Raw genomic sequence first — 17,516 nt, forward strand, 5'->3', positions numbered from 1 at the left:
ACAGCCGATGCACAGGTCAGTGTTTAGCTGCTATGTCGCCATTAGACATGTCTGACAGCTGGTGTAGGGGTAATTGGCTGCTATGATGCCATTAGACGTCTGACAACTGCTGCACCGGTCAGTGTTTAGTTGCTATAACACCATTAGACATGTCTGACAGCTGATGCACAGGTCAGTGTTTAGTTGCTATGACGCCATTAGACATGTCTGACAGCTGGTGCACAAGTCAGTGTTTAGCTGCTATGACGCCATTAGACATGTCTGACAGCTGGTGCACAGGTCAGTGTTTAGCTGCTATGACGCCATTAGACATGTCTGACAGCCAGTGCACAGGTCAGTGTTTGGCTGCTATAACACCATTAGACATGTCTAACAGCCAAGGCACAGGTTAGTGTTTGGCTGCTATGACGCCATTAGACATGTCTGACAGCTGTTGTACATGTGTTTGGTTGCTATGACACCACTAGAGATGTCTGACAGCCGGTGCACATGTGTTTGGTTACTATGACGCCATTAGACATGTCTGACAGCTGGTGCACAGGTCAGTGTTTGGCTGCTATAACACTCTTAGACATGTCTAACAGCCAGGGCACAGGTCAGTGTTTGGCTGCTATGACGCCATTAGACATGTCTGACAGCTGGTGCACATGTGTTTGGTTACTATGACGCCATTAGACATGTCTGACAGCTGGTCCCCAGGTCAGTGTTTGGCTGCTATTATGCCATTAGACAGGTGTTTGGTTCCGGTTAGATGTGCACTATCATATATGTATCCTAGTGACTATTGTATGAACACAACCTGCGCAATAATACAGCAATTAAGAACAGCAGCTAGGCCACAGACATGGAGCCATATAGCACAGGATCTGGTCCCCATAGCATGGGATCAGTAGTCCCTATGGTAATGCTAGCAATGTGCTCTATCACTCTGTAGTGTATCCATTGTACAGCTTTTGGAGAACGACAGGTATCAAGAATCCCTCCAGCCTAAAGGGACTTGTAGTTCCCCAAATCTGCAGAACCACAGGTAGGGAAAACATGGTCCATAGCGCCTCTAACTCTCTATTCCACAGGTTCTCAAACTCGGTCCTCAGGTCTTCAAACAGTGCATGTTTTCCAGGTCTCCTCACAGAATCACAAGTGAAATAGTTAGCTCTTTTAAAATGTGTCGGTGAGTAATGAGTACACCTGTGCTCCTGCTGGGTGACCTGGAAAACGTGACCTGTGTGGGGTCCTGAGGACCGAGTTTGAGAACCCCTGTACTATTCTGTATAATGCGTCTTTGTTCTGTAATATTACATAATCCCTTTGTGGTGTATTGTTACATAAGTGCTCTGCCTACTGTGCCATTGCCAATGCTTAGTACCGTCTCAGTCATCATGTAATGTCATTCATAGATCGTCAGCTCACTGGGCCAGGGTTATAGTTACCTTCTTTTTCACATCATTATATGTCATTTATTTGTGTCACGGTCTCCCCGCAATGTAACAGGTCAGTGCTTTATACATAAAGGAGAATAATACAGTAAAAATGATGGTGCGCTGACTTGCTTATGGGATTTGGACACTAAGGGGTCAATTCAATTAGCCGCAGTCAGTATGGCCCTAGGCCGCATTTATAGTGCCCCCAGACTTGGGCATTTTTTTTTTTGCAGCCTCATAGGGCGGCCGATAGAAATCCACAAGTCCAGGGTGAGATGAGGGTGTAAGGGGGACAGGTTGCGCTGTCATACTGACCCCTAGAGGAGGAGGCGAGGCCCCCCAGGGATTTCCCCAGTACACCTGTGGGCCAGTCCCACCCCGACTTACATGCAAAAGCAGCCAGTATTTACCCTGCATGCAAAAATAATAAAAGTATATGCCCCCCTTGTATTTACTGCAACGTGGTTTGTTACTCGCTATTTTTTTGCTTTTCGCCCAGCGCAGAATCAGCCCCGCAGTCATAATTACCCTTACCTGCTGTTGCTGTGCCCATCCCTGGCACAGGCTCTGGCCCCAGGCTGTGGTTGTCAGAAGCAGATTCAGGGACGCCAGGTACAGGGCAGTGCCCCCTAGTGCCAGAGCTAAGAGAAGCAGTGGGAGCAGAGCACCTCTGCCTGTACCCTTCCTGCTCCAGCGAGACATTGATCCCAGGTCCGTCCCTCTATCCTAGCAGCTGGCACTACGATCCTTCATCGCTGGGGCTGACGTGCATGGCAATCCGGTAACGCTTGCAGACTGTTCTAATTGGTGGCACTTGCATGGAATCCCAGCCTAGAAAACTATCAGTATTGTCAACATCCTGTTAGAGATTCGCTCCTGCAATGGGAAAAGTTCACTTAAAGTGGCCCAGAAAGACCCGAGTATAAGGGGAGCTGTTGATAGCGTTCCTGGGGAGCAGTCTCTCCGCAGCTTCCCACAGAATGAATGAAACTTTCCGCCGACGAGCCCTTTAACTCCCAGGTGACAGACGGGTGTCCGAGTTTTAAAATCCATGCGCAAAAAGCCACAGGGAGAGTAACGTATCAGACATTCGTTCCTGTTGCAACATAACCTCGGCGTGCGAAGTCGCGATATGTCGAGTCGGCGTTGACCAGAGGGCAGCCATGTTGTGCCACCCCCTTCAGGGGACCTTTGCGTAAGTCCAGCGAAAGTCTCACACGGACACGGAGCCCTGAGGCCTCTGCTGGGGAGGAAACGCTAATTGCAAGAGAGTGACATGCTATGGGGTAACATCAGGGAGAGCGCCTAAGAGGTCAGAGCCCAGGGTTTGGGAGAGGGAGCTGGCGAAGGAGCCCTGTCCCTGTTCAGCTGGTCGGGAACCTCTGTGTGTTTTTCTTCTCTCTGGACCTGCTCCAGGGAGAGAGAGAGAGAGAATGACAGGAAACAGAGAGAGAGAGAGAAGGGAGGGGGAGGACAACAGAAGATGAGGGAGGGAGGGAGATAGTGGATATGGATAGAGGAGGAGCGATAAGGGGGGAGACTGCCTGACTGATTGCTGAGCACTCACAGAGCACTGGGGCTGTGGGGAGATAATATGCAGGTGCGATTCCATAGAGGGGGGGGGGGGGCAATAGTAATAGCACAGCTTATATAATACCTGCACACGCGTGTGTGTAGTGTGTATGGGCTCAGATGCTGCGTCACACTTGGCTGTTGCCCTGTTACCCTCCCTGTATGCTCCGGTCAGGAGCAATAGGGAAATGAGCCAGACCTAAGGGGGCCCATTTATAAAGTTACAGAGGGGGGGTCACAAAACTGACCTGGGTGGAGTATGTGGTCAGTAAATCCTGGAGGCATCAGTAAATTGGGGAAGAGAGAGGGTCTGATTCCAGTAACTGTGCACCTGGAGAAGCCATGCTGCCCTGCAGGTGGGGCAGATGTAACATGTGCAGCAGAGAGACATAGATTTGGGAGGGGTGCGTCCAAACTGATGCCTAAGCGGCAATGTAAGGATAAAGCTGTGGGCAGCACTTGGGGGCTGCAGTATATGCCAGAGCCGCCAGTAATTACCCTGCTTGCAAACATCATACAGACTGACTGATGGCAGATACTGAAAATTCCATCTCACATACAGAAAAAGGGAAGTGGTACTGTGCTGTTATCCATACATACAGAATAATGACAGATACTGAGAATTCCATCCCACATACAGAAAAAGGGAAATGGTACTGTGCTGTTACCCATACATACATACAGAATAATGACAGATACTGAAAATTCCATCCCACATACAGAAAAAGGGAAGTGGTACTGTGCTGTTATCCATACATACAGAATAATGGCAGATACTGAGAATTCCATCCCACATACAGAAAAAGGGAAGTGGTACTGTGCTGTTACCCATACATACATACATACATAATAATGACAGATACTGAGAATTCCATCCCACATACAGAAAAAGGGAAGTGGTACTGTGCTGTTACCCATACATACAGAATAATGGCAGATACTGAGAATTCCATCCCACATACAGAAAAAGGGAAGTGGTACTGTGCTGTTACCCATACATACATACATACATACATAATAATGACAGATACTGAGAATTCCATCCCACATACAGAAAAAGGGAAATGGTACTGTGCTGTTACCCATACATACATACAGAATAATGACAGATACTGAAAATTCCATCCCACATACAGAAAAAGGGAAGTGGTACTGTGCTGTTATCCATACATACAGAATAATGGCAGATACTGAGAATTCCATCCCACATACAGAAAAAGGGAAGTGGTACTGTGCTGTTACCCATACATACAGACTGACAGCAGATACTGAGAATTCCATCCCACATACAGAAAAAGGGAAGTGGTACTGTGCTGTTACCCATACATACATACATACATAATAATGACAGATACTGAGAATTCCATCCCACATATAGATACGGGGAAGTGGTACTGTGCTGTTATCCATACATACAGAATAATGACAGATACTGAGAATTCCATCCCACATACAGAAAAAGGGAAGTGGTACTGTGCTGTTATCCATACATACAGAATAATGACAGATACTGAGAATTCCATCCCACATACAGAAAAAGGGAAATGGTACTGTGCTGTTACCCATACATACATACAGAATAATGACAGATACTGAAAATTCCATCCCACATACAGAAAAAGGGAAGTGGTACTGTGCTGTTATCCATACATACAGAATAATGGCAGATACTGAGAATTCCATCCCACATACAGAAAAAGGGAAGTGGTACTGTGCTGTTACCCATACATACATACATACATAATAATGACAGATACTGAGAATTCCATCCCACATACAGAAAAAGGGAAGTGGTACTGTGCTGTTACCCATACATACAGAATAATGGCAGATACTGAGAATTCCATCCCACATACAGAAAAAGGGAAGTGGTACTGTGCTGTTACCCATACATACATACATACATACATAATAATGACAGATACTGAGAATTCCATCCCACATACAGAAAAAGGGAAATGGTACTGTGCTGTTACCCATACATACATACAGAATAATGACAGATACTGAAAATTCCATCCCACATACAGAAAAAGGGAAGTGGTACTGTGCTGTTATCCATACATACAGAATAATGGCAGATACTGAGAATTCCATCCCACATACAGAAAAAGGGAAGTGGTACTGTGCTGTTACCCATACATACAGACTGACAGCAGATACTGAGAATTCCATCCCACATACAGAAAAAGGGAAGTGGTACTGTGCTGTTACCCATACATACATACATACATAATAATGACAGATACTGAGAATTCCATCCCACATATAGATACGGGGAAGTGGTACTGTGCTGTTATCCATACATACAGAATAATGACAGATACTGAGAATTCCATCCCACATACAGAAAAAGGGAAGTGGTACTGTGCTGTTATCCATACATACAGAATAATGACAGATACTGAGAATCCCATCCTACATACAGAAAAAGGGAAGTGGTACTGTGCTTTTACCCATACATACAGACTGACAGCAGATACTGAGAATTCCATCCCACATGCAGAAAAAGGGAAGTGGTACTGTGCTGTTATCCATACATACAGACTGATGGCAGATACTGAAAATTCCATCTCACATACAGAAAAAGGGAAGTGGTACTGTGCTGTTATCCATACATACAGAATAATGACAGATACTGAGAATTCCATCCCACATACAGAAAAAGGGAAATGGTACTGTGCTGTTACCCATACATACATACAGAATAATGACAGATACTGAAAATTCCATCCCACATACAGAAAAAGGGAAGTGGTACTGTGCTGTTATCCATACATACAGAATAATGGCAGATACTGAGAATTCCATCCCACATACAGAAAAAGGGAAGTGGTACTGTGCTGTTACCCATACATACATAATAATGACAGATACTGAGAATTCCATCCCACATACAGAAAAAGGGAAGTGGTACTGTGCTGTTACCCATACATACAGAATAATGGCAGATACTGAGAATTCCATCCCACATACAGAAAAAGGGAAGTGGTACTGTGCTGTTACCCATACATACATACATACATACATACATAATAATGACAGATACTGAGAATTCCATCCCACATACAGAAAAAGGGAAATGGTACTGTGCTGTTACCCATACATACATACAGAATAATGACAGATACTGAAAATTCCATCCCACATACAGAAAAAGGGAAGTGGTACTGTGCTGTTATCCATACATACAGAATAATGGCAGATACTGAGAATTCCATCCCACATACAGAAAAAGGGAAGTGGTACTGTGCTGTTACCCATACATACAGACTGACAGCAGATACTGAGAATTCCATCCCACATACAGAAAAAGGGAAGTGGTACTGTGCTGTTACCCATACATACATACATACATAATAATGACAGATACTGAGAATTCCATCCCACATATAGATACGGGGAAGTGGTACTGTGCTGTTATCCATACATACAGAATAATGACAGATACTGAGAATTCCATCCCACATACAGAAAAAGGGAAGTGGTACTGTGCTGTTATCCATACATACAGAATAATGACAGATACTGAGAATCCCATCCTACATACAGAAAAAGGGAAGTGGTACTGTGCTTTTACCCATACATACAGACTGACAGCAGATACTGAGAATTCCATCCCACATGCAGAAAAAGGGAAGTGGTACTGTGCTGTTATCCATACATACAGAATAATGACAGATACTGAGAATTCCATCTCACATACAGAACAAGGGAAGTGGTACTGTGCTGTTATCCATACATACAGACTGACAGCAGATACTGAGAATTCCATCCCACATGCAGAAAAAGGGAAGTGGTACTGTGCTGTTATCCATACATACAGACTGATGGCAGATACTGAGAATTCCATCCCACATACAGGACAAGTGAAGTGGTACTGTGCTGTTATCCATACATACAGACTGATGGCAGATACTGAGAATTCCATCCCACATACAGAACAAGGGAAGTGGTACTGTGCTGTTATCCATACATACAGAATAATGGCAGATACTGAGAATTCCATCCCATATACAGAACAAGGGAAGTGGTACTGTGCTGTTATCCATACATACAGAATAATGACAGATACTGAGAATTCCATCTCACATACAGAACAAGGGAAGTGGTACTGTGCTGTTACCCATACATACAGAATAATGACAGATACTGAGAATTCCATCCCACATACAGAAAAAGGGAAGTGGTACTGTGCTGTTACCCATCCATACATACATACATAATAATGACAGATACTGAGAATTCCATCCCACATACAGAAAAAGGGAAATGGTACTGTGCTGTTACCCATACATACATACAGAATAATGACAGATACTGAAAATTCCATCCCACATACAGAAAAAGGGAAGTGGTACTGTGCTGTTATCCATACATACAGAATAATGGCAGATACTGAGAACTCCATCCCACATACAGAAAAAGGGAAGTGGTACTGTGCTGTTACCCATACATACAGACTGACAGCAGATACTGAGAATTCCATCCCACATACAGAAAAAGGGAAGTGGTACTGTGCTGTTACCCATACATACATACATAATAATGACAGATACTGAGAATTCCATCCCACATATAGATACGGGGAAGTGGTACTGTGCTGTTATCCATACATACAGAATAATGACAGATACTGAGAATTCCATCCCACATACAGAAAAAGGGAAGTGGTACTGTGCTGTTATCCATACATACAGAATAATGACAGATACTGAGAATCCCATCCTACATACAGAAAAAGGGAAGTGGTACTGTGCTTTTACCCATACATACAGACTGACAGCAGATACTGAGAATTCCATCCCACATGCAGAAAAAGGGAAGTGGTACTGTGCTGTTATCCATACATACAGAATAATGACAGATACTGAGAATTCCATCTCACATATAGAACAAGGGAAGTGGTACTGTGCTGTTATCCATACATACAGACTGACAGCAGATACTGAGAATTCCATCCCACATGCAGAAAAAGGGAAGTGGTACTGTGCTGTTATCCATACATACAGACTGATGGCAGATACTGAGAATTCCATCCCACATACAGGACAAGTGAAGTGGTACTGTGCTGTTATCCATACATACAGACTGATGGCAGATACTGAGAATTCCATCCCACATACAGAACAAGGGAAGTGGTACTGTGCTGTTATCCATACATACAGAATAATGGCAGGTACTGAGAATTCCATCCCATATACAGAACAAGGGAAGTGGTACTGTGCTGTTATCCATACATACAGAATAATGACAGATACTGAGAATTCCATCCCACCTACAGAAAAAGGGAAGTGGTACTGTGCTGTTATCCATACATACAGAATAATGGCAGATACTGAGAATTCCATCCCACATACAGAAAAAGGGAAGTGGTACTGTGCTGTTACCCATACATACAGAATAATGACAAATACTGAGAATCCCAGCATACAGAAAAAGGGAAGTGGTACTGTGCTGTTACCCATACATACAGACTGACAGCAGATACTGAGAATTCCATCCCACATACAGAAAAAGGGAAGTGGTACTGTGCTGTTATCCATACATACAGAATAATGACAGATACTGAGAATTCCATCCCACATACAGATAAGGGAAGTGGTACTGTGCTGTTATCCATACATACAGAATAATGACAGATACTGAGAATTCCATGTCACATACAGATAAGGGAAGAGGTACTGTGCTGTTATCCATACATACAGAATAATGACAGATACTGAGAATTCCATCCCACATACAGAAAAAGGGAAGTGGTACTGTGCTGTTACCCATACATACAGACTGACAGCAGATACTGAGAATTCCATCCCACATACAGAAAAAGGGAAGTGGTACTGTGCTGTTACCCATACATACATAATAATGACAGATACTGAGAATTCCATCCCACATACAGAAAAAGGGAAATGGTACTGTGCTGTTACCCATACATACATACAGAATAATGACAGATACTGAAAATTCCATCCCACATACAGAAAAAGGGAAGTGGTACTGTGCTGTTATCCATACATACAGAATAATGGCAGATACTGAGAATTCCATCCCACATACAGAAAAAGGGAAGTGGTACTGTGCTGTTACCCATACATACAGACTGACAGCAGATACTGAGAATTCCATCCCACATACAGAAAAAGGGAAGTGGTACTGTGCTGTTATCCATACATACAGAATAATGACAGATACTGAGAATTCCTTCCCACATACAGATAAGGGAAGTGGTACTGTGCTGTTACCCATACATACAGACTGACAGCAGATACTGAGAATTCCATCCCACATACAGAAAAAGGGAAGTGGTACTGTGCTGTTACCCATACATACATACATACATAATAATGACAGATACTGAGAATTCCATCCCACATATAGATACGGGGAAGTGGTACTGTGCTGTTATCCATACATACAGAATAATGACAGATACTGAGAATTCCATCCCACATACAGAAAAAGGGAAGTGGTACTGTGCTTTTACCCATACATACAGACTGACAGCAGATACTGAGAATCCCATCCCACATACAGAAAAAGGGAAGTGGTACTGTGCTTTTACCCATACATACAGACTGACAGCAGATACTGAGAATTCCATCCCACATGCAGAAAAAGGGAAGTGGTACTGTGCTGTTATCCATACATACAGAATAATGACAGATACTGAGAATTCCATCCCACATTCAGAACAAGGGAAGTGGTACTGTGCTGTTATCCATACATACAGACTGATGGCAGATACTGAGAATTCCATCCCATATACAGAACAAGGGAAGTGGTACTGTGCTGTTATTTATACATACAGAATAATGACAGATACTGAGAATTCCATCCCACCTACAGAAAAAGGGAAGTGGTACTGTGCTGTTATCCATACATACAGAATAATGGCAGATACTGAGAATTCCATCCCACATACAGAAAAAGGGAAGTGGTACTGTGCTGTTACCCATACATACAGAATAATGACAAATACTGAGAATCCCAGCATACAGAAAAAGGGAAGTGGTACTGTGCTGTTACCCATACATACAGACTGACAGCAGATACTGAGAATTCCATCCCACATACAGAAAAAGGGAAGTGGTACTGTGCTGTTATCCATACATACAGAATAATGACAGATACTGAGAATTCCTTCCCACATACAGATAAGGGAAGTGGTACTGTGCTGTTATCCATACATACAGAATAATGACAGATACTGAGAATTCCATCCCACCTACAGAAAAAGGGAAGTGGTACTGTGCTGTTATCCATACATACAGAATAATGGCAGATACTGAGAATTCCATCCCACATACAGAAAAAGGGAAGTGGTACTGTGCTGTTACCCATACATACAGAATAATGACAGATACTGAGAATTCCATCTCACATACAGAACAAGGGAAGTGGTACTGTGCTGTTATCCATACATACAGACTGACAGCAGATACTGAGAATTCCATCCCACATACAGAAAAAGGGAAGTGGTACTGTGCTGTTACCCATACATACAGACTGACAGCAGATACTGAGAATTCCATCCCACATACAGAAAAAGGGAAGTGGTACTGTGCTGTTATCCATACATACAGAATAATGACAGATACTGAGAATTCCTTCCCACATACAGATAAGGGAAGTGGTACTGTGCTGTTACCCATACATACAGACTGACAGCAGATACTGATAATTCCATCCCACATACAGAAAAAGGGAAGTGGTACTGTGCTGTTACCCATACATACATACATACATAAAAATGACAGATACTGAGAATTCCATCCCACATATAGATACGGGGAAGTGGTACTGTGCTGTTATCCATACATACAGAATAATGACAGATACTGAGAATTCCATCCCACCTACAGAAAAAGGGAAGTGGTACTGTGCTGTTATCCATACATACAGAATAATGGCAGATACTGAGAATTCCATCCCACATACAGAAAAAGGGAAGTGGTACTGTGCTGTTACCCATACATACAGAATAATGACAAATACTGAGAATCCCAGCATACAGAAAAAGGGAAGTGGTACTGTGCTGTTACCCATACATACAGAATAATGACAAATACTGAGAATCCCAGCATACAGAAAAAGGGAAGTGGTACTGTGCTGTTACCCATACATACAGACTGACGGCAGATACTGAGAATTCCATCCTACCCACATACAGAAAAAGGGAAGTGGTACTGTGCTGTTATCCATACATACATAATAATGTCAAATACTGAGAATTACATCCCACATACAGAACAAGCAAAGTGGTACTGTGCTGTTACCCATACATACAGAACAATGACAGATACTGAGAATTCCATCCAGAATACAGAACAAGGGAAGTGATGCTGTGCTGTTATCCATACATACAGAATAATGGCAGATACTGAGAATTCCATCCCACATACAGAAAAAGGGAAGTGGTACTGTGCTATTACCCATACATACAGACTGACGGCAGATACTGAGAATTCCACCCAGCATACAGAACCAGATAAGTGGTACTGTGCTGTTATCCATGCATACAGAATAATGGCAGATACTGAGAATTACATCCAGCATACAGAACCAGATAAGTGGTACTGTGCTGTTATCCATACATACAGAATAATGGCAGATACTGAGAATTCCATCCAGAATACAGAACAAGGGAAGTGGTGCTGTGCTGTTATCCATACATACAGAATAATGGCAGATACTGAGAATTCCATCCAGCATACAGAACAAGGGAAGTGGTACTGTGCTGTTATCAATACATACAGAATAATGGCAGATAGTGAGAATTCCATCCAGAATACAGAACAAGGGAAGTGGTACTGTGCTGTTACCCATACATGCAGACTGAGGCAAATACTGAGAATTCCACCCAGCATACAGAACCAGATAAGTGGTACTGTGCTGTTATCCATACATACAGAATAATGGCAGATACTGAGAATTACATCCAGCATACAGAACCAGATAAGTGGTACTGTGCTGTTATCCATACATACAGAATAATGGCAGATACTGAGAATCCAATCCCACATACAGAACAGGTAAAGTGGTCTTGTGCTGTTACCCATACATACAGAATAATGGCAAATACTGAGAATTCCATCCAGAATAGAGAACAAGGGAAGTGGTACTGTGCTGTTATCCACGCATACAGAATAATGGCAGATACTGAAAATTCCATCCCACATACAGAAAAAGGGAAGTGGTACTGTGCTGTTATCCATACATACAGAATAATGACAGATACTGAGAATTCCATCCCACATACAGAAAAAGGGAAGTGGTACTGTGCTGTTACCCATACATACAGACTGACAGCAGATACTGAGAATTCCATCCCACATACAGAAAAAGGGAAGTGGTACTGTGCTGTTACCCATACATACATACATACGTAATAATGACAGATACTGAGAATTCCATCCCACATATAGATAAGGGGAAGTGGTACTGTGCTGTTATCCATACATACAGAATAATGACAGATACTGAGAATTCCATCCCACATACTGAAAAAGGGAAGTGGTACTGTGCTTTTACCCATACATACAGACTGACAGCAGATACTGAGAATCCCATCCCACATGCAGAAAAAGGGAAGTGGTACTGTGCTGTTATCCATACATACAGAATAATGACAGATGCTGAGAATTCCATCCCACATATAGATAAGGGGAAGTGGTACTGTGCTGTTATCCATACATACAGAATAATGACAGATACTGAGAATTCCATCCCACATACAGAACAAGGGAAGTGGTCCTGTGCTGTTATCCATACATACAGAATAATGACAGATGCTGAGAATTCCATCCCACATATAGATAAGGGGAAGTGGTACTGTGCTGTTATCCTTACATACAGACTGACAGCAGATACTGAGAATTCCATCCCACATACAGAAAAAGGGAAGTGGTACTGTGCTGTTACCCATACATACAGACTGACAGCAGATACTGAGAATTCCATCCCACATACAGAAAAAGGGAAGTGGTACTGTGTTGTTATCCATGCATACAGAATAATGACAGATGCTGAGAATTCCATCCCACATACAGAACAAGGGAAGTGGTACTGTGCTGTTATCAATACATACAGAATAATGACAGATACTGAGAATTCCATCTCACATACAGAACAAGGGAAGTGGTACTGTGCTGTTATCCATACATACAGACTGATGGCAGATACTGAGAATTCCATCCCACATACAGAACAAGGGAAGTGGTACTGTGCTGTTATCCATACATACAGAATAATGGCAAATACTGAGAATTCCATCCAGAATACAGAACAAGGGAAGTGGTGCTGTGCTGTTACCCATACATACAAAATAATGACAGATACTGAGAATTCCATCCCATATACAGAAAAAGGGAAGTGGTACTGTGCTGTTATCCATACATACAGAATAATGGCAGATACTGAGAATTCCATCCCACATACAGAACAAGGGAAGTGGTACTGTGCTTTTATCCATGCATACAGAATAATGTCAGATACTGAAAATTCCATCCCACATACAGAACCAGAGAAATGGTACTGCGCTGTTATCCATACATACAGAATAATGGCACATACTGAGAACTCCATCCAGCATACAGAACAAGGGAAGTGGTACTGTGCTGTTTCCCATACATACAGACTGATGGCAGATACTGAGAATTCCACCCAGCATACAGAACCAGATAAGTGGTACTGTGCTGTTATCCATACATACAGAATAATGGCACATACTGAGAACTCAATCCAGCATACAGAACAAGGGAAGTGGTACTGTGCTGTTACCCATACATACAGACTGATGGCAGATACCGAGATTTCCACCCAGCATACAGAACCAGATAAGTGGTACTGTGCTGTTATCCATACATACAGAATAATGGCAGATACCGAGAATTCCATCCCACATACAGAACAATGGAAGTGGTACTGTGCTGTTATCCATACGTACAGAATAATGGCAGATACTGAGAATTCCATCCAACATACAGAACCAGATAAGTGGTACTGTGCTGTTATCCATACATACAGAATGGAAGATACTGAGAATTCCATCCAGCATACAGAACAAGGGAAGTGGTACTGTGCTGTTATCAATACATACAGAATAATGACAGATACAGATAATTCCATCCCACATACAGAACAAGCGAAGTGGTACTGTGCTCTTATCCATACGTACAGAATAATGGCAGATATTGAGACTGGCATATGCTGAGAATTCCATCCAGCATACAGAACAAGGGAAGTGGTACTGTGCTGTTATCCATACATACAGAATAATGGCAGATACTGAGAATCCCATCCGACATACAGAACAAGCGAAGTGGTACTGCGCTCTTATCCGTACATAAAGAATAATGGCAGATACTGAGAGTTCCATCCCGCATACAGGACAAGTGAAGTGGTACTGTGCTGTTATCCATACATATAGAAAAATGTCAGATACTGAGAATTACATCCCACATACAGAATAAGTTAATTGGTACTGTGCTGAAATCCATACATACAGAATAATGGCCCTCATTCAGAGCCGCTCGTTAGCGGCAGTACGCTCGTTCCGAGCGATGTTTGCACATCTGCGCATGCGTACGGTTTTTAGTACGCATGCGCGAACCAGTCAGTGCGGCCAAAAATCGTTTGTACGCTATATAGCGAGTGCCTGCTATTTTGAGTGACAGAATGAGGCGTATGTGGGTGGTAACAGGGGAAGGTGCTTGAAAATGGGGAGTGGAGATCCGAACGCAGGCGTGCTTAAAGGTCAAAACGGGCGTTTTATGGGTGTGCATAATTAATACAGCAGCGTCATTGACCACATCACTGGGTTATTTTATAGCCAGAACTGCTCGCAAATTTGTGGTAGCAAACACCAACCACAAGAATAGCGAGCAGTTCATACGCTGGTCGATGTACTCGATTAATCTAATAAATAGCGGACATGACGTATGGTGCGAGCGGCCAGGGGGCGTTTTTAACAAATAAACGAGCGTATGTTTTGCTCGCTCGTTCAGACTTAGAGGTGGGAACAGACTGCAATTTGCAAACGGATCATTTGAATAGCCACCCCTTGTTTTTGAACGAACGACCGCAAATAGCGAATGGCTCTGAATCAGGCCCAATGACAGAGACTGATAATTACATCCCACAAACAGAACCAAAGAAATGGTACAGTGCCCATATCCATACATACAAAATAATGGCAGATACTGGGAATTACATCCCACATACAGAACCAGAGAAATGGTACAGTGCTGTTTTCAGTATGTATGGAATAGCAACTGATAAAGAGAATTACATCCTACATACAGAACATAAGAAGTGCACACATACAGAATAATGACAGATAATGAGAACACCATGCAATGTACAGAACAAGAGAAGTGGAAATGTGCTGTTATGCAGCCATACAGATCAATAACAGATACTGAGATCAACATGCAACAAATAAAACTAAAAGTGACATTTTGCTGTTATCCACACATACAGTATAGTGACATATACTCACATCTAATGTACAGACCAAGATAAGTGGTACTGTGCTGTTATCCATACGCACATGATAACAGATAATGCATTTATAAGTGGTACTGTGCTGTTATCCATACATACAGAATAATTACAGATACTGAGAATTCAATCCCGCATACAGAACAAGCAACGTGGTAATGTGATGTTATCCATACATACAGAATAATTACAGATACTGAGAATTCCATCCAGCATACAGAACAAGCAAAGTGGTACTGTGCTGTTATCAACACATACAGAATAATGGCAGATACTGGGAATTACATCCCACATACAGAACCAGATAAATGGTACTGTGCTGTTTTCAGTATGTATGGAATAGCAACTGATACTGAGAATTACATCCTACATACAGAACATAAGAAGTGCCTCTGTGCTGTTTCCACACATACAGAATAATGACAGATAATGAGAACACCATGCAATGTACAGAACAAGAGAAGTGGAAATGTGCTGTTATGCAGCCATACAGATCAATAACAGATACTGAGATCGACATGCAACAAACAAAACTAAAAGTGACATTTTGCTGTTATCCACACATACAGTATAATGACAGATTCTAAGGGGCATATTCAGTTGGGGGCGAGAATAGCTAAATTCCCGCCCCACAGGGCTTTTCCTGCAGGTGCAGGATTTTGCTATACAATTAGGAGCAGGGCTTTTTCGTTTTTGAGCGCCGGGAGCACAACCAATTATTCCTAAAATCCCCAATTTTAGGAAAAAGGTTGGGAAATGCTCTGGGACCCTGGCGGCCCCCTTCCTAATGACTAAGCAATTGGAAGTTTCCAATTAGCTTAATTAGTCAGTAATAATTACCTTCCGAAGTGCTGTCTTCTGCATCCAGCATCGGGACCCGGTCTCCTGCAGTAGCGGTGAGTATGTCAGTGTGTGTGTGTATGAGCGTTGTGTGTGTGACCCCCGATGTATGTGTGTCCCCCCCAGTGTCATTCCCCCCCCCCCGGAATGGGCTCTGGGAGAACTACATCTCCCAGCAGTCCTTGCCCCTCCCACTAGCCCCTGGAGTCTCCCAGCAGCCCCCGGGACTCCCAGCAGCCCCCTCTCCAGAGACTCCCGGGCAGGTAAGTGCAGACATTTTTTCATTTACTTTTTATGCGGCGCAGGGTTTTCAGAGCTGAAAACCCCGCAACCACTTTTTTTTTTATTTTATACCGCGGGTATGCGGGCTCCCGATACCCGCAGTATCCAATTAAAAAAAACAAAACAAAAATTGGGCGCAAGGTTTTTTACTCGCTAAACCTCGCGCCCAATTGAATATGCCCCTTAGACTCACATCTAATGTACAAACCAAGATAAGTAGTACTGTGCTGTTATCCTTACGCACCATGTAACAGATACTGCATAGAGAAGTGGTACTGTGCTGTTATCCATATGCACAGAATAACAACAGATACTGCATTGAGAAGTCGTACTGTGCTGTTAGACATACACATATGATGAGCAGATACTGCATTGTGAAGTGGTACTGTGCTGTTATACATACACATGTGATGAGCATATACTGCATAGAGAAGTGGTACTGTGCTGTTATCCATATGCACAGAATAACAACAGATACTGCATAGAGAAGTGGTACTGTGCTGTTATATAGATATGGTGAGCAGATACTGCATAGAGAAGTGGTACTGTGCTATTATACATACACATATGATGAGCATATGCTGCATAGAGAAGTGGTACTGTGCTGTTAGACATACACATATGATGATTAGCAGATACTGCACAGAGAAGTGGTACTGTGCTGTTATACATATATAGATATGGTGAGCAGATACTGCATAGAGAAGTGGTACTGTGCTGTTATACATACACATATGATGATGAGCAGATACTGCATAGAGAAGTGGTACTGTGCTATTATACATATATAGATATGGTGAGCAGATACTGCATAGAGAAGTGGTACTGTGCTGTTATACATACACATATGATGAGCAGATACTGCATAGAGAAGTGGTACTGTGCTGTTAGACATAC

The 17,516-nt window shown here is 42.6% G+C and overlaps 1 protein-coding gene across 2 annotated transcripts in view; it reads right to left on the reverse strand.

Annotated features, from left to right (window-relative positions):
* Positions 1 to 2,869, reverse strand: part of TNFSF12 (TNF superfamily member 12) — a 90,341-nt gene extending 87,472 nt beyond the window's left edge. For both annotated transcript variants that reach the window (XM_088464621.1, XM_088464620.1), the window contains exon 1: positions 1,956 to 2,869. In XM_088464621.1, the coding sequence (XP_088320747.1) occupies positions 1,956 to 2,123 (168 nt within the window). In that variant the 5' untranslated portion in view covers positions 2,124 to 2,869. The remainder of the gene's footprint in view (positions 1 to 1,955) is intronic.
* Positions 2,870 to 17,516: the final 14,647 nt, after the last annotated feature.

Source organism: Taudactylus pleione, unplaced genomic scaffold (genome assembly GCF_031769625.1).
Source record: "Taudactylus pleione unplaced genomic scaffold, aTauple2 ptg001724l, whole genome shotgun sequence".
Classification (NCBI taxonomy): domain Eukaryota; kingdom Metazoa; phylum Chordata; class Amphibia; order Anura; family Myobatrachidae; genus Taudactylus; species Taudactylus pleione.